Consider the following 23,816-nt stretch of genomic DNA (forward strand, 5'->3'; position numbering starts at 1 on the left):
CTAAGTAAATATATTTGACTACCAGCAAGACACCGGAGCACTCTTATCTATAACAAACGCGGAGATTGTATGAGCCCCGAGTCAGTCAGCCTTTCCGTAGAAATACATCGATATATCTAACGTTACATGTTTTAAGGCTGATCTGTGCATGATAGTGCTGCATTATGTTGATCTATTTATATCGATCTATTCTTGCCAATTCCTTATTACCAGTGGAAAGGGGGAAGGCTAAAACACTTTGAATGGAATAGATAGGACTTTCCGTTCAATGGAGGAAGCATGATACTCGCGAGTTCATCTCGCTTTCACCCCCGTTGATGTATTAAACAATCTAAGCAATTTAATCAGAGCAGTTGTTATTATGTAATATTATTGATGGATGTGCCATTTTTGATGGAGAGCAGTGAGCGGATGACTGGATGTGAGCATGTATTTGACTAATGCCGATAGATTCGCGTCGCAGGCGCAGCATCATGAGCGCGACAACCGGAACCGGAAATATTTCCGGCTTCATATTATCGGCTCTATATCAGCTAAAATTTAATAAAACCGATAAATATTTAATAACATTAATTTCCCAATATCGGGCCGATAATATCGTGCATCCCTAATATATATATATATATAATATAATGATATAATTTTTAGAAGCCAAATGATAAAATAGTTTTAATATGAATTGTTCTCCCTGCAGGTTGGGGCGGAGGGAGGCCACAAGTGCGGGGCGTGTGGCCACGACATCTCCCACCTGGCCAACCCCCACGAGCACCAGTGCATGGTGAGCCAGGACCGTTCCTTCCAGTGTACCCAGTGTATGAAGATCTTCCACCAGGCCACTGACCTGCTGGAGCACCAGTGTGTCCAGGTAATGTCTACTAAACGTGTCCTTGTAACAGATTAATTATTCATGTTGTAATTAAATATCTCCTGTGCTATCCATCCCTGTGGGATCAAATATACCTATATCTGTTGATGTTTTTATAATTGTTAACCCAGTACAAATTCTCTGGGATCGAATATACCTTAATGTCTTCATTTCCCCCCCAAAATCCAATCCAATCCAGGTGGAGCAGAAGCCGTTTGTGTGCGGCGTTTGTAAGATGGGCTTCTCCCTGCTCACCTCCCTGGCTCAGCACCACACCTCCCACAACAGCACCAACCCTATGAAGTGCTCCATCTGTGAGAAGACCTACCGCCCAGGCTCCTCGGGCAACGCCACGCCCACCTCCTCCTCCGCCACCAACCCAGGGCAGGCGTCCGAGGCAGGCAGCTCCAGCGGGAGCGCGGCAGTGGGCTCCTCGTCCTCCATGTTCCCCTCGGCCCGCGACCGGCCCTACAAGTGCTCGATCTGTCAGAAGGGCTTCAAACACCTGTCGGAGCTGGCCCGCCACGAGCGCGTGCACACCGGGGAGAAGCCCTTCAAGTGCGACACGTGCGACAAGAGCTTCAGCCAGTCCTCCCACCTGGCCCACCACCAGCGCACCCACAGCTCGGAGCGCCCCTACAAGTGCGCCGTGTGCGAGAAGAGCTTCAAGCACCGCTCGCACCTGGTCCGTCACATGTACGCCCACTCCGGGGAGCACCTGTTCAAGTGTAACCTGTGCGAGCTGCACTTCAAAGAGTCGTCGGAGCTGCTGCACCACCCGTGCCACCCCCAGGGGGCGCGCCCCTTCCGCTGCGCCACCTGCGGGAAGGGCTTCAAGCGTCCGTCGGACCTGAGGCAGCACGAGCGCACGCACTCCGAGGAGCGTCCCTTCCACTGTGAGGAGTGCCAGATGAGCTTCAAGCAGCAGTACGCCCTGGTGCGCCACCGACGTACCCACAAGAGCCCCGCCGACCGCCCCTTCAAGTGCAACCTGTGCGACAAGGGGTTCCTCCAGCCGTCCCACCTGCTCTATCACCAGCACGTCCACGGCATGGAGAACCTCTTCAAGTGCGCGTCCTGCCAGAAAGAGTTCAGCCAATCGGGAGAGCTGCTGCGCCACAAGTGCGGAGAGTCCTCCTCCAGTTCGAGCAACGCGGACAAGCCGTACAAGTGCGACGTGTGCGGGAAAGGCTACAAGAAGAGCTCCACCCTCCAGCGCCACCAGAACTCCCACTGCCAGGAAAAGCCTCTGAAGTGCTCCCTGTGCGACCGCCGCTTCCTGTCCTCCTCCGAGTTCGTGCAGCATCGCTGTGACCCGTCGCGCGAGAAACCCCTCAAGTGCCCCGACTGCGAGAAGCGCTTCAAGTACTCCTCCGACCTGCATCGCCACCGGCGAGTCCACACAGGGGAGAAACCCTACAAATGCGCCAGCTGTGACAAGGGCTTTAAACAGCGCGAGCACATGGGCAAGCATCAAAGTGTGCATTCCAGAGAGGCTCAGTTCAAATGTGTATGGTGCGGAGAGCGCTTTGGAGACCTGGGGTCTTTGCAGGAGCACACTGTCCAGCACACAGCTGAAGGAGGAGGTTACCCTGTGCCTCCCTGCATATAGGCTAGTGGCCCCACTCCCTCCCTCCTAGTTTATAGTAAAAGTCCCCCCCCCCCCCATGTCTACTCCTTATGCCCCACTCCCCCCAGCTTGACATATAGAGCCCATATCTTCATCTTCCATCTGAACACTGTTACCAATCTACAAAGAAGAAACCGATACACGTTATTATTGTGTCTCATGAAAATAAAGGGGCCACGTAGCTTCTCATCATACTGCCAAGTGTCACTGCTCTAGGGCTACCCTCCCAAGGACTGTTCTGTAAAGAGGCACCGAATCAAAGTTAAGTGAGGCTGGATTTCCTAGCCTAGGTCAATCACCGTATGTATCCTCTTGCCTCCTCTCGGATCAACTTCCCACCCCAAAGAAAGAAAGAAAGAAAAAGAAGAAGAAATGTAAATCACCACACTAGCCTATTCTTCGGTCTGATAAAAGCATAGTGTTTTGTGTTTGTAAATAAAGTTATCTCGTAGATGTGTAAACAGAAAAGGGGATGTGGACCAGTTCCTCTTAGTGACAACCTGTTTAACTGGTCTTGAAGTGTTATGGGTTGCGCCACCGTGGCCCAAAACGATTCTCTTGCCAACAGAGGCTATTGTGACTCAAGAACCCATCTTCGGAGATCCTGCATTGTGTAAGATACCCAACTCTCATCCAGCATACTCAGACTTGAAACAATTGAGACGTTTCATCAGCTTCTCTAGTCTGATGTTGATGCTGATGTCCTCTCTCGCTTTTAAATTTTGGATTCAATAACGCGGCGGAACCACCTCTGATACAAAATGTTTTGTTTGTTAAGTGGTGGGTGGAGATTGTTGTGTATTGGTTACTATCAATCCACAACCTCATATCACTGTAGTAGCAGTGTATAGCTTACATACACTCTGAAATCTGTCACCTCTTCTTGATCCTTTTGTGCATTTGTATTTCTATGCTTTTTATGTATTAATTATCAACTCCACAAATAGAAAGGTATGTGTTAGTTTTTTTTACATAATGAGGGGGGAGGGCAGGGGGAACTATATTGTGCTATTGTGAAATATTACAAATGTTTGTGAATGTATGTACTGTATGTATGTGGATGTATGTGTGGCCATCTCGTATGGTGTGGTTTGTTACTAAAACACACCACATACTCCACTAGATCCCAAAGGTGTGGGTGGAGAGACTAACCAGCCGAAGTATCGTAACCCTTATGGTTGACATCTCACTGCTATATATAGACATTATATAGAAATATATATTTCACACTAATATACAGTTCATACTCCTACGTACAGAGATCAGAGTAGGCTATCTGTGCTGAAAATGTCTGAAACCTGAAAAAAAGCTTCCTTCTTAACTGCGTGTATATAGTACAGTATGTATGTGAGTATGCTTACCCAGTTCCGTTGTAGAAATCGCATTGTCTGTTTCTAAAACTGCGTCGACTGTTTTTGTATGTTGCTACTTTTTAATCATGTGGGGACTTTGATAAAAAAAAAAAAAAATGAAAACGTTTTTCCTTTGTAGTTATGATCGTGATGATGGTATGTTGCAGAATTGAAGGACGACACTCTATCTTTACTTCCTGGCTGGATTCTGACCTCTCTTGCTTCTTAAAGTTTATCTGGAAGAATGATTGTTGAGTCATGGCAGTGTATTGAAAAGATACATACTAGTGCAGAATTTGAGAGGATCTATATGGTTTTTGAGTCAGAGAAACGTGTGCAGTATATTTACGCAGGTCATGTCAGGATAGGGCTTTTATAAATATTTTCTAAGATAGCATCCTTACCAAAATAGGCTGCTGCAAGTCATGTCTGACTGGCTTGATGGCAGAAAGAATGGATGGGCTCTCTTGTGAGATACTGCTCATTTAGACACAAGAATAAGATTTAGAGTCCTAAATCTTATTTGAGGGCGTACTCAATGTGACTTGTGTTTTTCTTAGTGGGAGTGTTTTTTTTTGTTTGTTTTTTTACAGAAAGTGAAACATTTCATGGGAAAATTTAATGGTTTGAGTGCAGTATTGAAAAGTGTTTTATGGTTAGGAGGAGGCAACGTTAACTTTTTAGTAAGGGTCTCTTTTTTTATCAGTTATGTTTCAGTAAATAGAATACTGTTTGGCCTTAAACTGGGGTCAGGGTTACATTGAAACCCCAACTTACTTCAGAATCGGACTGCCTCCATGTTGTTGCTCTGTTCGTCGTACTGTACTGTGTCTTTCTGTCCATCATCTTCATCTGAGGGTGGGCTTACACGTCGTTCATTTCCTTCTCTTGTTTTTTGTTAAATTGTTTTGTTCATTTCTTTCATCCGGCATTAAAACAACATCAAAGAGCAGTTGGGAATTTAATAAAAGAAAAAAAGTACTGTATATGTTTTTTTAATGTTTTCACGTTTGTGTTCATATTAATTTTTTCTATTAATATTCTTTTAAATCTATAAATATCTATATTCTTGGAAGGAGTTAACAGGGGCCATTGGGATTTAATGGGGGTCAAATGTTTGATTGCTAAGGGAGGTCATTAGGACTGTGATTCCTACGAGTTTTGATCTGGTTTATTGAGTGTGTAATGGTTGTTTGCCTCCTAGCTACCAATAGACCCTGGTTTCTCTGTTCTGTGCATGCCTGCTGTGTTAGTTCCTGTTTATCTGTCCCAGGGGTTTGTGCTTCAGATGGCACTTATTCCTCTTATAGCTTTTTCAAATTGTAGTAAGTATGTGAATGATGTAGTTTAGAAAATAAAAAAAACATTACGTGGCAGCGTACAGTATGTGTACATTCATGCTAAGATATCTGTATGTATGTAGCATTCAATACACACAGCACTAACAAATAAACTTTTTCATTTATAAGGGCAGTGTGTGGTCTTTGTTTACTTGTGGAGATGTTATTGTTGACATATTCTCTCAAATTGTATGTGATAAGGTAATAAGGAAACATGACCACTGTCATACATAACATTTGATACACACACACACACAGTGAGTTGTAAATCAATATCATCTCATTTGTAACAAGGTTTGTAATACTTGCCTGAATTCAGATGAGTACACTCATTGATGATGAATGGCATAAAATAAATCAAGATATTACTCATTTTCTGATTCAGTGACCAACCATTCTATAAATCAGTAACCAAAACACATTATCTACATCATACATGTTTTATATTGCTAAAGATCACTAAAGAGTCAAAGAGGATTGTCACAGTATGTCTGGTATGGGCTTCGTTGGATAGATCCACAGGCACGTATGAGGGCAGTTCAGTGGGATAGGACTGAGAATGGGCCTGGCCCTGCTACTCCTGCAGCTGAGCTCAGCTTGTTCCAGGCCTGGGTGTGAGTCTTCAGAGCCATCTGGGAGGAAGACATATACAGTTGAGGCCAAAATGATTATTAATGATTAGCCCCCCTTGTGAAATCAGACAAAACCCTTGATTTCTCCATGGAAATGACCATTAAGAAGAGGTTGTTGATGAGAAGCTGAGGGAAAACCAGGCTGGCAGGGATGCTTGCTCTCTCCCTTCCTCTTCCTCCTCGGCATAGACTGGACTATGAAACAGGTAACCAGCAACAGCCGAACCGGCATACAGAGGAGCCTGACCCAACAGCTAGAAGATCTGGATTTTGCTGATGATTTGGCACTACTAGCACACACCCACCAACAGCTGCGTCACTTGGGCTCAAAATCAACTCCCCAAAAACCAAAGTAATGCGAATCGACAAAAAGAACAACACACCAACAGTCATGGAGCAAAACCAGCTGAGGATCTAGTTAGTTTCACATACCTCGGGAGTATAATTACTGTGGACGGAGGATCGGAGGAGGATGTCAAAGCCAGAATTGGAAAAGCAAGGACAACATTTAACATCTTACACAAAATCTGGAAAACAAAAGAACCTAACCCTAACCCTAACCCCAACCCTATCACTCAAGACCAAACAAAAAATCTTCAACTCAAATGTCAAATCCACTTTACTTAACAGATCTGAAAGCTGGAAGTCAACCACCAACATTACCCTTACAACATTCATTAACTGCTGCCTCCGACGCCTCGTGGGAATGTACTGGCCCAACACCATCTCAAACACCAACCTGTGGTAACTCACCAAACAAGAAACAATAGAAATCCAGATCAGGAGAAGGACATGGAACTGGATAGGCCACACACTCCAAACCAAACAAATCAATCACAGAGCAGCAGGGCTCTAACATGGAGCCCACAAGGCAGGAGGAAAAGAGGAAGACCTAGAACCACCTGGAGAAGATTCACAGAACAGGAGATGAAGGCGGAAGGGCTGTCATGGCAACAACTGGATCGGAGAGCACAAGATCGGAGAGGATGGAGGGGTTTCATCGATGGCCTATGTTCCCTAGAGGATTTAAAGGCCTAAGTAAGTAAGTAAGTAAGTAAGTAAGTAAGTCATCATACAGTAAAACAATTACCCAGAACATACTGCCATAGCAACTAGGTTTTTCAGGGCCAAAAACTGAAACGTTATTGACTGGCCAAGTTAATCTTCAGATCCAATTGAACAATTAGGCCCAAAAAAAGACATCACCAGAGTGTCAGGTCGGGTCAAAGCGTCGCAGACTTCAGGCAGTTATTGCATGCAAAGGATTGCAGACAAAATATTAATCACGAGTGCTTACATGAGTGCTTAATTTGGACATTATACATTGGACAATATGAATCTGTTCCTGTACTCTTGATGCCCTGAAATAGGGTGACTATGTACGTATAATGATGATGAGAACCTACACAAATACCATCAAATAAAAGCTATCATATAAAATAATCTATACTTTTAACATCATTAAATAAGTGTTTGATATCACTATATCTTGTCACAATTTCATCCCCAGTTAATTTGAGCCTGGCCACTCTGAATCTGTAGCCAAATGCTATTACAATCAGTGGCATGACAATGGATGGACCCCTCCTGTCTCTCACCTCAGAGATCTCCACCTTTCTCTCCCAGGCTCGGACATTCTGCTCCAGCTGGCTGTGAGAGGCCTTGGCTGTGATGTACTGCAGCACGTGGGGCACGCGGAAGTCTGCCAGCTGGCCTCTCAGCTTCCTGTTCAGGGTCTCTGCCTTGGCTCTCTCCTGACAGGAGAGGACACAGAGATACAAGGGGTTATTGCCAGCAGCTGATTGACACGTTGGCTTCCAATATCCTGTTCACCTTCTTATTAACCGACATGGATAGAGTAGAAGTGAATTGTGTGGAAGGGTAGGACGGGGTTGGTAAAGGGTGGTGATTAAAGGGATAGTTCAGCCTCATTTAATGTTTAGGTGAAATATCAAACCCAGAGTTGTCCTCATTGGCCTGTAGTGATAGCTACCGCAGCAAGAGTTAACAGTTAGCAGTACCAAAAATGCCAAAAGAATGCTCAGAGAAGTTTCAAACAAAGTTAAGTAGCAGCTATACTGTATACTAGACAAACCTGTACATGCTTTTATTGTAATCGCAAACTACTTCGTTTTGAAATAATATGCAATGTTCTGTGTCATATATACTTACTGGATTCCATTTAGGATACCGGCTACTTTTTGTTCACAGCTAGTAATAACTCCATGGTCGAGTGCCCGTCCAGCAAGGTGAGAACTTTGCTGGTGAAACCAAAACCAGAAAACCAAAACAAAGAGGCTGTGTGTGAGTCTACAAAGAGGATATAGTTCCTCTTCCTGGAATTCCTTGATTTTCAATAGTAGGCACATCCAAAAATCATTTCAAATGGAACTTGCCAAATGGAACTTTGTTTAAAGTTTCTGTGAGGAGATTTTGGCATGTCATTTCATTGGCATGTCATGTAATGCTGTTGGAATCCTGTCTATTGGAGAGGGTACTGCTGCTACACCGTTTTTGTTGCGGTAGCAGAGTGGAGAACAGAGAACATGCACTGGACCTTGAATAACTCTGCACTGCACTTTATATATATATATATATATATATATATATATACAGCACTATCCATGCACTGTCTGTCCTGTGTTGTCCTGTTTTTGCCTGTTTTTGCATTTGTATTTGTATTTGTTTTTGTTCATGTATATGTGAAAAAAGCATAAATGCACCTTCTGTAAATGCCAAAACAAATTCCTATATGTGTCAAGCATAATGGCAATAAACGTTATTATCTGAATCTGAATCTGAATCTGAACTGGAGAAGCTTTCACTACAGGCTGATGAGGACAACTCAGGGTTTGATATTTCACCTAAACATTAAAATCGGCTGAATTATCCCTTTAAAGCGAATATCTGCATTATAATATATATTATATTATTGGTTGTATGATTTGAGCCATGACTGTTAATGAATATTTGCTAATAATTGTTAAAACCCAATATTATATGTATATATAAATACTATAAATATACTTTAAAACAGAAAAGAAGTGAACGTGGATAGTGTCTAATGTATGTACTGTTGTTTCATTGATGCTGTGATTGTGTATGTGTGTTTGAATCAATCAATAAATCAATCAATATGAACTGGACCTCTTCTGCCTGAAGTGTCTCCTCCTCGATCTTCACCAGCATCTCCTTCCTGGAGGCGATGTCACTGCTTAGCAGCTTGGACTCACATGTCATACTCTGGAGCTTCTTCTGCAATGGGAAAAAACACCCATGTTATGATATCATATGGCTGTGTACTTCTGAATGCCGGTATATCAGTTCATTGTATGTTTTAGTATGAGTATGTGTTATTCCCAATTGTGAAATAATATAGCTATACTGAATTGAACTGAAGATTCTTCTATACAAACCAAATAAACAGTAGTATTTTCACTACACACACACACACACACACACACACACACACACACACACACACACACACACACACACACACACACACACACACACACACACACACACACACAGAAGTAGCAGTGTTTGGTTAACCTCGTCCCCAGGCTATTGCAAACCTGGCCTTGGTGATGGGAGTGGGAGTGATTTTATTGAGTAAAGTATTTGTATTTCATCAGAGAATCACACGGCAGAGAGGCTTAGCTCCGAAATGTGTAGTCTGCAAGCGCTGGGTGTGGCAAGTGCTGTGGGAGATCATTGATGCAAGGTAAAGCCAATAGCTATGCATCATCCGTTTTCGACAGTCTTTCTAAGTTTGACGCAGTGGTCCCAAGTGTCTGGGATCGAGACCCATTTTTGGTAGACAATCTAACCTTATAAGAGTTGAGGACCTTCAGGGTGTTGCCTGCGAGCAGTTTGAGGCGCAGCAGGTCCTGGTTCCTCTCGTCGATGCGCTCCAGGTACTGGCTGTTCTCGATCTTCAGCTCTTGGAAGTCCACCTCGTGCAGGGCCTCGCCCATCTCCTCCTTCTGCCTGAGCTGCAGCTGCAGCTTCCTCTTCTGCACCCGCAGCGCTGCGTTCTTCAGCCGCAGCTTCTCCACCAGAGTGTCCTACCAGGGGTGGATGTGGTAGGACGGGTAGCAGGGGAGGGAGAAGAGACAGCGTGGTGGTGAAGGGAGAGCAATAGGTGGAACAGAAAGGGGGGAAGAGAAAGAGACAGATTAGGGGTGAGGAAAGAGGAACAGAGAAACACTATGGCCGCTCGCATTCTTTTTTTAACCCAAGTTGAAAGATGAAACTGGAATTTTATTTGGTACATGGCGGAAAGAACAGTACAGACAGCTTACATTATTGCAAAACTATAACTATAACTGAACATGATGAGAGGATTTTGGGGTCAACCTGCTTGACATGGCACTGCTGACCTTTGCCCTCATCCTGTCCTCAATGTACCGGATGACTTTCTCTGCTCCCATCATGACACCCCTCTTCTCCCTCAATTCCTTGGCGAAATCCCGGTCAAATTCATAGCTGGCTTTCTTCACCTCCACCAGTCGAATGTCTGCCTCCTCCAAAGTGGCCTGGAGTGAAACAGAAATTATGGACGAGGCTTTTGATAACATACGTAACATTCCAGAAAATTAGGAATAGGATCAAATGTATTTCAACACCACAGGATAATCACAAAGCACAGATCCAGGATTGTCTATCTCTGACGGTTTGTTTAGTTTATTTGTTGAATGTACCTTGTAGTTGTGCAGCACTCTCTCGGAGCTCTCGTTGAGTTTCTCCAGGTCCTCCCTGGTTTCATCTAACTCTCTCTGTGCCACATCGCACTTCTGCTCAACTGTCAGATGTAGTGACCGCTCCTGAGTCAAAGTCCTGGCTTTTAACTTTCTCCCACGGCCCTTAGGTCACACAAAGGCCATGCACAATTGCAGTAACACAATAATAACACTGCAATAACACACACCACCAATAACACTCTCTCTCTCTCTCTCTCTCTCTCTCTCTCTTTCTCTCTCTTTCTCTCTCCCTTTCACTCACCCCAACTTCCACCTGTGATGCTCCCATCGCTCCCAGTGTTTCTGAGAGAGGCGGAGGCACCAGGTCCCTGGGATCCAGTCGGCTGATGTAGCGGTCATACATGTCTGTCTCTGCCCGTAGCACTGCATTGCTGCGTCTGGAGGAAACACATCATAGAGGTATAAAAAAACATATAGAGGTATAATTATATTGTCATATAATTGCCACAAAAGTGCATTTGATATTTGTAGTTCATGTTATTTTTGTAGAATTATTCCTAGCGTCCACATTCTGTCACGTGACCTAACACCCTATCATAGGCCTCAATCACACGCTGATGCCAGAGAATTGAACACAGGTTGGGCTAACCAAGAGAGGCTTACCCCTGCTAAAAACATGAGAATAAAGGCAAAACTCTCTACTAAATATATTAAGAGCAAACAAATCATGTTGATACCTTAAATCCTCGACAAGTGCGACGATATCTAATTCAGAGACGACTTCTTCAGGGATCACCTCCACCATGGTTGCTAAGGTAAACAAACTGTCGTGGGGGGCGTGGTCGCGCGGGTCCAAACACAGCTTGCACAGGTCGCTTTAGTTATGAATGAATGAATGAATGAATGAAAGAATGAATGAAAGCTTTATTTCGAACATGTGAAAAAATAAATAGTTATAACAACAAAAAACAAAAAAACAAGAAAAAATAAAACAAAAACAAGAAAACATTATTTACTTAACATGTCCGAAAAGGAGTAGGAAGAAGCATAAATTTATTTAATCCTACCCCTTCTCCAATACTCAGAGATTAATAGTTAATAATCTGCAGTTAACTTCAAAATTAATATAATATTTTTTAAATTAAATCAAATTTATTTACGTATTTACATATTTTACATAATTTCCTCTCATCTCTCATCTCCTCTCCTCTCTTATCTCCTCTCATCTTTCATCAGAAAACACGTTCCATCATCACTAATCCTCTTCATAGAATAACATCTCCTTTACTTAATCTTATTACTCCTTAATTAATTGTTGCTTTACTCAGCAGCAATATTTCTGTTTTGTTTCTTTATCATGATGAGACAAACCATTTCGGGTGCAGCTCTCCTCCACACTAGAGAGCGCTGTGTACGCCGGGCTATGGGGTGAAACTGGGGCCATATGGCACTCCTTCCGACAAGTTGATCCAGAGATGGTGTTCATTTCCGGGGTGTCTCGTCTATCGCAATCCGGTGTTCTCTGCGGTTCGGAATAAGGACCGGGGGGGTTTCCTAAAAGAAAGCCCCAAAACCCCCAAGACCTCCCGCCTGGGCTTTGAAAGGGATTTGGAAGTGGTTTCCACTTACGCTTGCATATGCCACGCACCCCTTGGCCAGGGTGCACCAATGCACCATGCACAACCGGTGGTGCGATTTTGTGCAGAGTTTAGCCTGCGAGCTAACCACATCGATCTCTACTCCACCCCCTCTCTCTCCAACCGGCTGGAGCTGCTACTACTAGTGAATAGCTAGGGGGGGGATCTGTGTCAAAAACCCAACTTCTGTACTTCTGTAATGGACTTTCCCGTTCAGATCCTCCAGCATTTCTCCTCTCCATCCTCCCTCTGGAAGAGTGCTGACTTTGAGAGAGTCACTCCTCCAAGAGTCTTTGCGGTAGGATCTGCCTGCTAAGGCCCATAATAAGGGGGTGGGGGGTTTAAACCCGCTATCATTTGATTCCTAAAACCCCCGTAGCCTGATTTCTCGGTCAGGTTTTTGTAACTGGGCCAGTTCCTGTAACATGTTTTAATCCTTTTATTTATCGCATGCTTTTGGTGATTTTACTTGTGACTTCTACCTCAAACACTCTGATTTCCATATCCCTCTCCCGTCGTTTTAACATGAGCTCTATCTGACGGCCCCTCTCCTCCCCTGATCCATCATCCACCTGGGAGCCCCAGTCGGCTTTAAAAGCTGCGTCTTGACAATCTGGTCATCATCTCTCACTGTGGTGGTCTTCATCATCTCTCACTGTGGTGGTCTTCATCATCTCTCTGTCCGCAGCGCACTGTGGTGGTCTTCATAATAATTAATAATTTTGCCATTTAGCAGACGCTTTTAATCCAAAGCGATTTACAATTACGAATTACAGGGACATTCCCCCTGGAGTAACTGAGGGCTAAGTGCCTTACTCAGGGGCACACTAGTAGTGGTGTGGTTTCAGGCGGGATTTGAACTCACAACCTTCCGATCACAAGTCCAACTCACTATCCACTAGACCACCACTACCCCTCTCACTGTGGTGGTCTTCATCTCTCTCTGTGGTGGTCTTCATCTCTCACTGTGGTGGTCATCATCATCTCTCGCGGGGCAAGATATCGGATAGCACAGTAGGAATCCCCCCCCCCCTCCCCGAACAGCACAAGACCCCGGACTCCCGACACTGAAGACGGTGGTGTGTGTTGTTTCCATTGCTTGCTGCAAAAATAGCTCGGTGGCAATCGGATCGTCCACACAGACCGAGCTCCGGGTCTCGCCATGCCCGGCCCGGCGGCCGGTAGTAAATCTCGGGTGTACGCCGATGTCAACACTCTGAAGAGCAGGGAATACTGGGACTATGAAGCCCACGTGCCTAGCTGGAGGTGAGAGGTTTTTTGGAATTGTGCCTAAAAACATCATGATGCACAATATGCTTGCTATTTCTTTTTTTGCAAATGCTCTAGCAAACTTAAGCTAATCTCTCACTGTTGATATCCCAATTAATGGGTTTTCTATTTTGATTTACTGTACATTACAGTATATTCTATCTTTATGTCCAAACCCCCATAGCCGGTTTGATCCCCACTCAACACGAGCTAAGTTTGTCTTTGATAATGTTCAATTGAGTGGCCATAATAGTGGTCAATTGCATAGGATCTGTGTGGGCGGGTAAAACATTTGAACAATTTAATATGTTAATAACTGGCCATCAACGCGTCATAGTGATCACTGGATTGGGGTCTGGATTGCCCACATGATAGGGAAATATCATGTCAGATATTATCCAGAGATGTTTGGCTTGGTAAACAAGGTTTTTTGTCGGGACCATTCGAGGTTCGCTTATTTGAGTGTGCGCGCAGCGTTTGGCGTGCCACTCTATCGATTAGGATGGGAAAGTCATCAATCTGGGAGCTCCAGCAGGCCTGGATGGGAGCTAACGCGGATGACACACCACCGAATGACGCTTGTGAATAATAGGCCCAACCAGTTTCCCCACATTTCAAAGAGTCACATAGATCGCAGTAATAAGAACAGTAGATTTGTTTTATTACACATATATTATTTAGTTCACTATATAGCCCAGTAGGAGGTCATAATGAATACATGAGACATAGCTAGCTGTTGGTATGGCATCCGAAACAGCAGTGTGTTGAAGATTCAGTCCTTATCCTGAATTTGTCACAGTTACACAGACAACTCTGCTTTATCAGCCTCAAGGACCAAATTCATTATTATAATCAAGGACCGGCTGGTACTTAAAATACCCCCCTCCCTCTCCATCTCTCTCCCCTCTCTCTCTCTCTCTCTCTGTCTCTCTCACACTCTCTCTCACACACACACACACACACACACACACACACACACACACACACTTTCACTCTCTCTCTCTCTCTCACTCTCTGTGGTTGAAATGTCAATTTCACTGACAAGGAAAACAACGGTCTTGTCTAGAGCAGATTCAACCCCCTTCATTTGTTCAAAGCTTTAAATGTGTGGTGAAGGGGGGGACGACGACAAGGGGGTAACCTAGCCTCAATGGAATACAGTACTGACCTCTGTTCCACCCCCCCCCCCCCCCCCCCAGTAACCAGGAGGACTACCAGTTGGTGCGAAAACTGGGCAGGGGGAAGTACAGTGAGGTCTTTGAAGCCATCAACATCAACAACAATGAGAAAGTGGTGGTCAAGATCCTTAAGGTAAGTTGTCTAAGGGCTTGTTTGTACGGACCTTCCTGAAGTGTGCACTTGTCCACTCCGCTTACATGGATTTACATTTTAAGAGCACGCAATTGATATGAGCCCCACACTTAAACCAATCATATGCTTTGTAATCAATGTGGGATACTGGTCAGGTTCACACTCCAGGGAAATGGGTGTAGAATTGGGATATGGTATCAGAGTAATGATCAGCCACAAAAACTCAGAGATAGATGTAGCCATGGTCATATGGACCAACACCTTCCTGAAGCATTCGCTCACATGTAGCCTTAGTAGATGGGTCCTGGTTCGGTCTAACTGGCTGTCTGTCTCTGTTCGGACATCCCTCGGACAGCCTGTCAAGAAAAAGAAAATCAAGCGTGAAATCAAGATCCTGGAGAATCTGCGAGGGGGAACTAACATCATCCGACTGGTGGACACAGTGAAAGACCCTGTGGTATGTCTATCTTGCCTCTCCTTGCCATAGGCTTAGCTCAGGGGTGGGCAGTCTTACCCTGTCAGGGTCGATGTGGGCGTAGGCTTTTGCTCCAACCAAGCAGTAACACAGCTGTATCGACTAATAAATGAATCATGTCCTATGTTTTCAGTCAGAGCCTTGATATGTAGAATCCGATGCACCACTACTTGGTTAGAGCAAAAGCCCAGAACGACTGTACAATAAATACAGTGTTACTACACGTTTTTAGAGCAACATGTCACCCACAAGATTACTTGCTATTCTATGCAGCTCTTTATATCCTAATGTAATGGTGTATAATTTTATTTTGCTGATGCCTATAATGTAACATGGCAAAGTTTGAATCATCCTGATTTATCAAGCACATGATTGCACCTTCCTGGATTGGGATGCCTTGTTATGTCATGTAGTGCTTTATCTGTGTTCATTTGCTTCTGCCTCGTTGTGAGTGTACAGCCACTGTATGCTTTGCCTCTTAACTTACAGTAAATATGGCTCTCATAATAACAACAACAATGCCTCTGTGTCTGTTTGATTTCTCATTGTGATTTGATTATTCCCTCTCTCTGATTTTTCCCTCTTTCTGTCCTCTCTCCGGTCTCTCTGCAGTCCCGAACGCCTGCGCTAGTCTTTGAATGCATCAATAACACAGATTTTAAGGTAGAATTATCTGATGTCTTGGTGTGATGGATTTTCTATGTTTGGGTGATATTGTGTGGGGGGGTGTGTGTCTGTCTGTGTCTGTGTCTGTGTCTGTGTGTGTGTGTGTGTGTGTGTGTGTGTGTGTGTGTGTGTGTGTGTGTCTGTGTCTGTGTCTGTGTGTGTCTGTGTGTGTGTGTGTGTGTGTGTGTGTGTGTGTCAGAAAGAGAGAGAGAAGGTTTGGTGGAATGTGCTTGAATCGTTTTTTTCCTCTCATCAGGAGCTCTACCAGAAGTTAACAGATGTTGATATCCGTTTTTACATGTATGAACTACTAAAGGTGAGCCACGCCGTTTGACCTCCTCTGAGTGCTGTGGTTTTGCATGGCTAAAGCAGTGGTTCTCAAACCTCTCCTCGGGGACCCCCAGCCACTCCACAATATTTGATCTGTTCCACCACCAGCACACCTGATTCAACTTCAAGTCATAATTGCTTTCTACTTGATTAGTTGAATCAGGTGTGCTGGTGGTGGAACAGATCAAATATGTGGAGCGAGGAGAGGTTTGAGAACCACTGGGCTAAAGCACACACAGATGTGGTGGGACCAGGCTAATAATCAGTGTGTCTCTGACATGATAATGATCCTGGTCTCTGTGCTCTCTCAGGCCCTGGACTACTGCCATAGTATGGGCATTATGCACCGTGACGTCAAACCCCATAATGTGATGATCGACCACCAGATGAGGACGGTAGGTGGTGCTCTCCACCTGTCCTATACCCATAGAGATTTAAAACACTAGGGGGAGCTCTACATCTGTCCTGTATGTCTCTCAGGTCATACAAATGGATTACAAACATCATTCTGCTCCTGTAAGACTGATTCAAAGTTTACAGGAAGTCCCTCATTATCTGAAGAGATGCCAAATCAGTTGATGAAGACGTTCTAAGTTAAAACATCCTACACTCTAGAATGCAAGTTGGGTCATTATCAAATAAATAACTAATATTGCCACTAGGGGGAATTAAGGCAACTTTTTTTTTTACATTTTCAATGGCATTATTGTGTTATTATTTTAGTTATTTTTGTCTTTTTTAATTTTTATTTCAATGGGATCACCTATACAGATATAGTATACCTTTTTAAAATAAATGACCATAACAACTTCCCGTGTGTATATTGTCTGCGAGTAGTAATGCTGTTTCTAACACTGTTTTGCCTTGTCTGATTCAGCTGCGTCTTATAGACTGGGGTCTAGCTGAGTTCTACCATCCGGCACAGGAGTACAATGTCAGAGTAGCGTCACGCTACTTTAAAGGCCCAGAGTTGCTTGTGGATTACCAGGTAAATCCCTAGTACAAATGCACACACACGTTCTCACAATCACACCTGGCCTTCCTATGTGCTCCAGTGAAATCTTTCCATATCAGTTTCATCGCAATATTTCATGTCATGTTCTGTTTCCACACGGAATCTTCTTTGTAGCCAACAATGTTATAATAGTAACTCTATTACATGCACCAACGCTATTGGCATTCATTTTTGAAAGCTGTTGTAAGGTGACTTAAGTGAGTTGATAATGATAATAATAATATAACTGATTGAGTCCCTGTGTGTTCCTGTCAGATGTATGACTACAGTCTGGACATGTGGAGCTTGGGCTGCATGCTGGCCAGTATGATCTTCCAGAAAGAGCCTTTCTTCCACGGCCAGGACAATTATGACCAGGTAGCCATACTAGCCTACCGACACGAACAGTCTCCTCTCCTTCCTCAGTCCTCCTTCCTCTCATCTCATTACATTCCCACATATTCCACCCAATCACACCACTTCTTACTACTTACTATGCTACACACGTCATTTCTCTAAAGGCCCATTTGTTCTGGTTTCAGCTGGTCCGGATTGCCAAAGTCCTTGGGACGGACGAGCTGTTTGGATACCTGCGTAAATACCACATTGAACTGGATCCGCGCTTCAAAGACCTGCTAGGACAGTGAGTGCCAGCGTTTGCACATGGTAAAGAGGGTTACTGGGTTTAGCTGTCGTTCCTTTGAGATTCTGGTCCACGGTTGACACGATTGCATCACACTGCTTGGACTGTCTCTCTAGCTCCATAAAAGGATCACTCCCAGGTGAATGATTCGGTTTGACGATGGTGTTTTCTTGAATCGAGCACTAAACCTGCTCTCTGTCTCCCCCTGTAGACAGACGAGGAAACGCTGGGAGCAGTTTGTGCAGACAGAGAACCAGCACCTGGTGAGCCCCGAGGCTATGGACCTACTGGATAAGCTACTTCGCTATGACCATCAGCAGAGACTGACCGCCACAGAGGCCATGGAGCACCCCTACTTCTGTAAGTCATCAAGGAACACTCTCTACTTCGCTTAGGGGGGAAAAAACACTCCACTTCATTCACACTATTCAATCACCCTAGGAATGTCTTGAGAACGATTGACTCAATGCTTTTGCTTGGGGTAGATACGGCATTACTCCACAGGGTACAGGATCAACTCAATGGAAAGTACCACACATCCACGCTGGCTGACAACCCCTTTGATAGGTTGCCATGCCAGTTTATGGTGTTGGGGAAATGTTTAACATAGCGCCCCTTTCCACAGACCCTGTCCTGAAAGAACAGTCTCTCTCCAACACGGACGGCAATATGGTGTCCAGTGGATCTACTACGGCTCGATGAAAGCAGGTAGAAACACACACACACACACACACACACACTCTACATTAAACTCACATTATTTTGTGTTCATGTATGCGAGAAATAAGTAACACTATCTCCTCTCTTCCCTTTTTGTCTTTCAGAAGAACATTTGTTACCTCAACTTTTTACCCCCCCTGTGGCGGAAACCTGTTCAAGTGTACAGTGACAATGGATCAAAGCAATGCCGACCAGGAACACACCTATGTGTGCATATATGGACGCACGCACGCACACATTCACATATACACCCACACACACATACGCACACACACACACACACACACCCTCCTCCTCTGTGTGGTTGGCCGCGTTCCAGTGACATGTGAAGCAGCCAGAGCAATGAGCTTGATGCTGTCTCACTGCTGCCCTTTTATCATTAGGGATGCAGAGGAAGAAGAAAGAAAAAAGACCCCTCCCCCTTCATTAGCCCCACCCCCTTCTCCTCCTCCCCCCCCTCTCCTTCCCCCTCCCTCCTTTAAATAAGCATGGAGAATGAAAAGGAGCGTTGAGCCTGCCCGCCTCCCTCTTTGCGCCCTCCCCTCCCTTCTCCCCCCCTCCCTTCTCGGTCTGTCTGTCTGTCCAGTAATCAGCCCTCCCGCCCTCCCCCCGGCAGACCTGAGCTCTCAGTCTCCACACACTGTAGTACTGAAGAAGCATGATGGACTTTTTCTCTGTTCTAGGTAGAATGATGATAATAATATTAATGAAAATAAATGATTTTTATTTAGATGCATGTGTTTGCGTCATTATCTTTTGTCAAAATGTGTCAACGGTTGTACTGTCGAGTTGAGGCGGTTATACAGAATTGATGTTCGTAATTCCATTATCATCATTTGCAGAATGTCTCTAGAAGAATAGTGGGACGGGGCCGTGTCTCCGTCAAACACCCACACCCTAGTAACAATGTTGTGACAGACACCGCCCAGTCTCACGCAGTTACTGTCAACTATCAAAGAGCACGTTTCCATAGCCCATGTAGTCTGTGTATAGCTTTCGCCAATTAACCTGGAATAATGGACTCTGTGAAACCAGATCCGTCTTATCCCCTCATATGTCGTGCAGTGTTTATGCAACATGATCCTCCCATAACTTCACAGCCAAGTGGGTTGGCTGGAATACACGTGTCTGACTTCCCCTCTCACGACTCCATTGATACGGCTCACAGGGAGCTCAAAGTGGTCGTTACTCATCCTGAATACTTGTCAGTTTGTCAGTAGGACACATGTGGATTGGTTTTTGGTCTGTTGACCCAGTTCTGTAGGTTGCTCTACATGTGTGTGTAGACAGTCTGCCTTATTGGCACTTCTGTCAAATAATGCACAACTTCTTGAAATTGTTGCAATTTTCAAATGCTTTGGTATTCACATGTTTATTTCTTTTGTTTGCATTGGAACAACACAAAAGCAGAGAAAGAAAGCCAAATCTGATTCCACACAGAACTCCAAAAATGGATTGGACAAAATACAACAACTTAATATTTGGTAGCACACTCTCAGGAAAAAATAACTGACGTCAATCGCTTCCTGTAACCATTAATGAGTTTGATCCTCTACTGGAATTTTGGACCACTTTTGGACCACTCCAGGTCTCTCACATTTGAAGGGTGCCTTCTCCCAACTGCTGGGATTTAGATCTAGGCTCATTGCTGGCCACTTCAGAACTGTCAAATATGGTGGAAGTTCACAGATGTTTTGGGTTGCTTTGCTGCTTCTGCCACCAGATGCCTTGACTGTGTGCTCTGGGTCATTGTCCTGTCGGAAGACCCATTTTTCATAGCGACAGTGCCAGGGCTGTAAACGTCTTGATGACATTACACACAGTGGACACAGGAATATTAAGATCTCTGGAGATGGACTTGTAGCCTTGAGATTGTTCATGTTTTTTTCACAGTTTTGGTTCTTAAATCCTGAGACAATTCTTTGCTCTTCTTTCTTTTCTCCGTGCTCAGTCTGGTACACACAGACACACAACACAAAGGTTGAGTCAACTTCTCTCCATTTTAAATGGTTGCAAGTGTGATTTCTATATTGCCAGCACCTGTGACTTGCCACAGGTGAGTTTAAATACAAAAGGAGCATTACATGCTTCTTAGAATTTTGAATTGCCAATAATTGAAAAGCCAATCATTTTGTCCAGTCCATTTTTGGAGTTGTGTGTGATCAGATTTGGCTGCTATTCTCTGCTTTTTGTTTTTGTGTTGTTCCAATGCAAACAAAAGAAATAAACATGTGAATACCAAAGCATTTGTAATTGCAACAATCTTCTGGGAGAAGTAGTGCATTACAGCAGTGCAATATTTTGAAGTGCCAATATTTTTGTCCATGACTGTATGTCCACCCATCTCACCAATGTGTGTGATCCATTTCACAACCACACAGCAAGAATCTTGTTAGTTAGTTATCGAATGAACTCCTAGCCACTACTGTAGAACTGGGCAACTGATTCATCATTCTGTGCTGTGTGGTCATTAAATAGTAATAGGCAAATTGTAGTGGAACGTTTTTTTTTTTGGTCCTCCTCAGCATGCTGTGCCTGTCTGCTTTCACATGTGCTGTGCAGCTCCACGGCTGGCTAACGGAGGAGCAGGTGTGAATGGAATTACTAGCAGAGGAGAAGCAGACAATCTTACAATCTAATAGCGTCCTACAAACCTCTCCAGTGTCTCTGGCCACCTTCGGAGCTGACGCAGTTTCTCCACAACAACTCTCTGTCGATACGTATCAACCGTGGTGCTGCAGCATTGTTATCCAACTGGCCGTATCATTGCTGTCCATGGATGTCAACATATGAACTCATTTGTATCTGCCTGTAGTGTTATTGGCAATCTATATGTGACTAATTGAACCACATGCAGGGAAAACACAAACACAATTGACTAAGTCGTCGATTTGGACTTAGTAAAGCTAATGACCGATGTGTTTTTATACTTTAAGTCATAGTATCATGCATGAGGCATAGAGCTACCTCATCAATCTTTTATTGGTACATTACTGTCTGGTGGAGTTCGAGCCTACTGTGATATACTGTGTGTTTTATTCTTCATTTCTGTACAGTGGTGCTATCATGTTTGCAGTCAGAATGAACCGATCTGTATTATAGTTCAAGTCATTATACTGTAAATATTGAAGTCAGCACAGTACATGAAAACACTTGCATTATAGTCAATGATGTCCTAAACACCCTAGCAGGCATGGTCTTTCCGTAAGTGTATCGGTCGTTGTGTTGCATAACTGGACTTACATAACCAAACCAGGACCATTTGGATAATATGTCGACCCCCTAACCCCCTAACCCCCTAACCCAGGCACCGCAGGTCAATGAGCCTAATCTACAGTAAGTGGTGACGGAGCCTTTGATTGATTGATTGAAAACTTTATTAGAAGATTTGCAGAAGTAGGTACATGAAAGTACATATTACATACAAGGTCAACTAACAGGATAAAAACCCAAGAAAGCCACTGGCTTATTTCAATTGGGGTCCTTGATTCTCAATTCATCGTTACATGTAAGACAGACAAAATAAAACTAGTACTATCTACAAGATAATACAGACAAATAACTAGTACTATCTACAAGATAAACGTGGGAAGAACAATACAACAAAACATTAGGTATGTACAGCGGGTAGGACAGGTGGGGACATACACCACAGGTGGGGGCGGGGGACAAAACACAAAGTATGTACAGTGGGTAGTTCGGGTCTTTTAATCTGATTTTTGATTTAGAGGGTCCAGTCACGGATTGCAGCCTCCTGTAAGTCAAGCAACTAAACAGCCACTCAGCTAAGTAAGTGTATGACAAGAGGGTCAACTGACTGTATCAGTGACATCATGGAGCTCTAGGCCCTTCTCTTCCTCAGACCCCCTGTGGTTTAAATTTCACAAGATTCACTTGTTCACTTGTACGTGGGGGGGAGGTGGCGACAGAAACCATTGAGGTCATTCTGTGGAGGGGCGGTGATGGTATGTATTACTGTATCTGTAAGGAGTGGTGTGAGTATAGACATATTTATTGGATTTTATAGTACAGCTCCCCCACAGTGCTATTCTTTTATGAATGATACTGTATGGCGCTCCACTACAGGAGCTTGTTTTTCATCACAGGTCCCTGCCTGTCAGTCTCCATCAGGGTCACTAAACATGTGCGTGTGTGTATCAGACTTGAGTTTCCGAAGAGTGATTAAATATGTTCGTGAGTAGAGGCGATTGCTATTCAGATGGCGGCTCGTGTGTGTGAGAGCTTGTGTGTGTATGTGAGCTTGTATGTGTGTGTGTGTGTGTGTGTCTGTATATAATACATGTGTACGAGCGTACATGTGCGCATGCATGTGTGAGTGCGTGTGCATGTGCCCCGTATTGAAAGATTAAGTTCCTACTAAGGAGGAAACCAGAGCGCCTTTTTCCTGCCCTGGTCCTACAATCTGACTCTCCTCCCGAGCCTCCCTCACGCTCCGCCAACATCTTTCATGAAACATTTAGGACTGGCCTTGTAAGACCAGCATCAACCGGTGTCGGGTCAGCTTTGGTTAGCGCATACACACACACACACACACACACACACACACACACACACACACACACACATCTGATCTAACAACCCATATTAATAATTTGGAATTTAGATTTGAAGGGATGGAAGTTTTGTTTACAGTAGACCAGATGTGTAGGTATTTGCCTTTGTTTTGAATGTTTGTGACAGAGGGTGCATGTCATCCATATAGCAGTGTTTAGGTTCATATGAATATAATGATAAACATGAGGCATCAACTGTGTGTGTGTGTATGTGTATGTTATATGGGCTTTATTAAGCTTTATGAGTGTGACCCATGGTTATGCATCAACAGCACCATCAGTCCTGTGTGTCTATACAATGGTAAATGGTGTTTATCTCTGTGTTAGTGTGTGCATCTGTCTCAGATTCTTCCCACCAGTTCTTATTTTGACTGTATGATAACCTTCATAAACCCTTTATTAAACGTATTATTTAATACGTCTTTTTTGAAGAATTAGGACACAAGACTATTACTCTTTTGTACACCCTAGCACGATTTGATCCACCCTGCAGAGTCTACACATTATAGGACAGTATTGTGATGCATTTTATTACACATCATCAAACAGACAAGCCTGTAACATCCCAACAACACAAAAACAACAGACGTGAAATGAAGTTTCACAGTGAACAAGTCAGTGATCCTGACCCATTCTGTTTAGTAATGTACACCCATTTCTCACTTCCCCCGA

At 44.1% G+C, this 23,816-nt stretch overlaps 2 protein-coding genes across 2 annotated transcripts; one reads left to right on the forward strand and one right to left on the reverse strand.

Moving 5' to 3' along the window:
* Window positions 1-5,726: 5,726 nt before the first annotated feature.
* cfap263 (cilia and flagella associated protein 263) lies at window positions 5,727-11,330 on the reverse strand (the record flags this gene model as incomplete). Its single annotated transcript, XM_080544658.1, has 8 exons — window positions 5,727-5,819; window positions 7,418-7,573; window positions 8,967-9,074; window positions 9,653-9,889; window positions 10,205-10,360; window positions 10,526-10,687; window positions 10,827-10,962; window positions 11,263-11,330. 8 exons carry the CDS (start codon window positions 11,328-11,330, stop codon window positions 5,727-5,729), a joined length of 1,116 nt encoding a protein of 371 aa, XP_080400784.1.
* Window positions 11,331-12,674: 1,344 nt separating this feature from the next.
* Window positions 12,675-19,082, forward strand: csnk2a2b (casein kinase 2, alpha prime polypeptide b). The gene is made up of 12 exons (XM_080544853.1): window positions 12,675-13,428; window positions 14,631-14,742; window positions 15,098-15,199; window positions 15,830-15,880; window positions 16,140-16,199; window positions 16,525-16,608; window positions 17,091-17,201; window positions 17,484-17,585; window positions 17,750-17,850; window positions 18,062-18,210; window positions 18,476-18,558; window positions 18,675-19,082. The coding sequence occupies exons 1-11, from the start codon at window positions 13,325-13,327 to the stop codon at window positions 18,550-18,552; spliced, it is 1,053 nt and encodes a 350-aa protein (XP_080400979.1). The 5' UTR covers window positions 12,675-13,324; the 3' UTR covers window positions 18,553-18,558; window positions 18,675-19,082.
* The last annotated feature ends 4,734 nt before the right edge of the window (window positions 19,083-23,816 follow it).

The sequence above is a fragment of the Nansenia antarctica genome, assembly GCF_963989245.1.
Source record: "Nansenia antarctica genome assembly, chromosome: 14".
Classification (NCBI taxonomy): domain Eukaryota; kingdom Metazoa; phylum Chordata; class Actinopteri; order Argentiniformes; family Microstomatidae; genus Nansenia; species Nansenia antarctica.

Bases quoted from the DNA above. Each gene is read 5' to 3' on its own strand.
- csnk2a2b (XM_080544853.1), top strand. From the start codon at position 13,325: ATGCCCGGCCCGGCGGCCGGTAGTAAATCTCGGGTGTACGCCGATGTC. The intron at 16,609-17,090 runs GTAGGTGGTGCT...TGTCTGATTCAG, and splicing joins TCGACCACCAGATGAGGACG to CTGCGTCTTATAGACTGGGG. The intron at 17,851-18,061 runs GTGAGTGCCAGC...CTCCCCCTGTAG, and splicing joins TTCAAAGACCTGCTAGGACA to ACAGACGAGGAAACGCTGGG.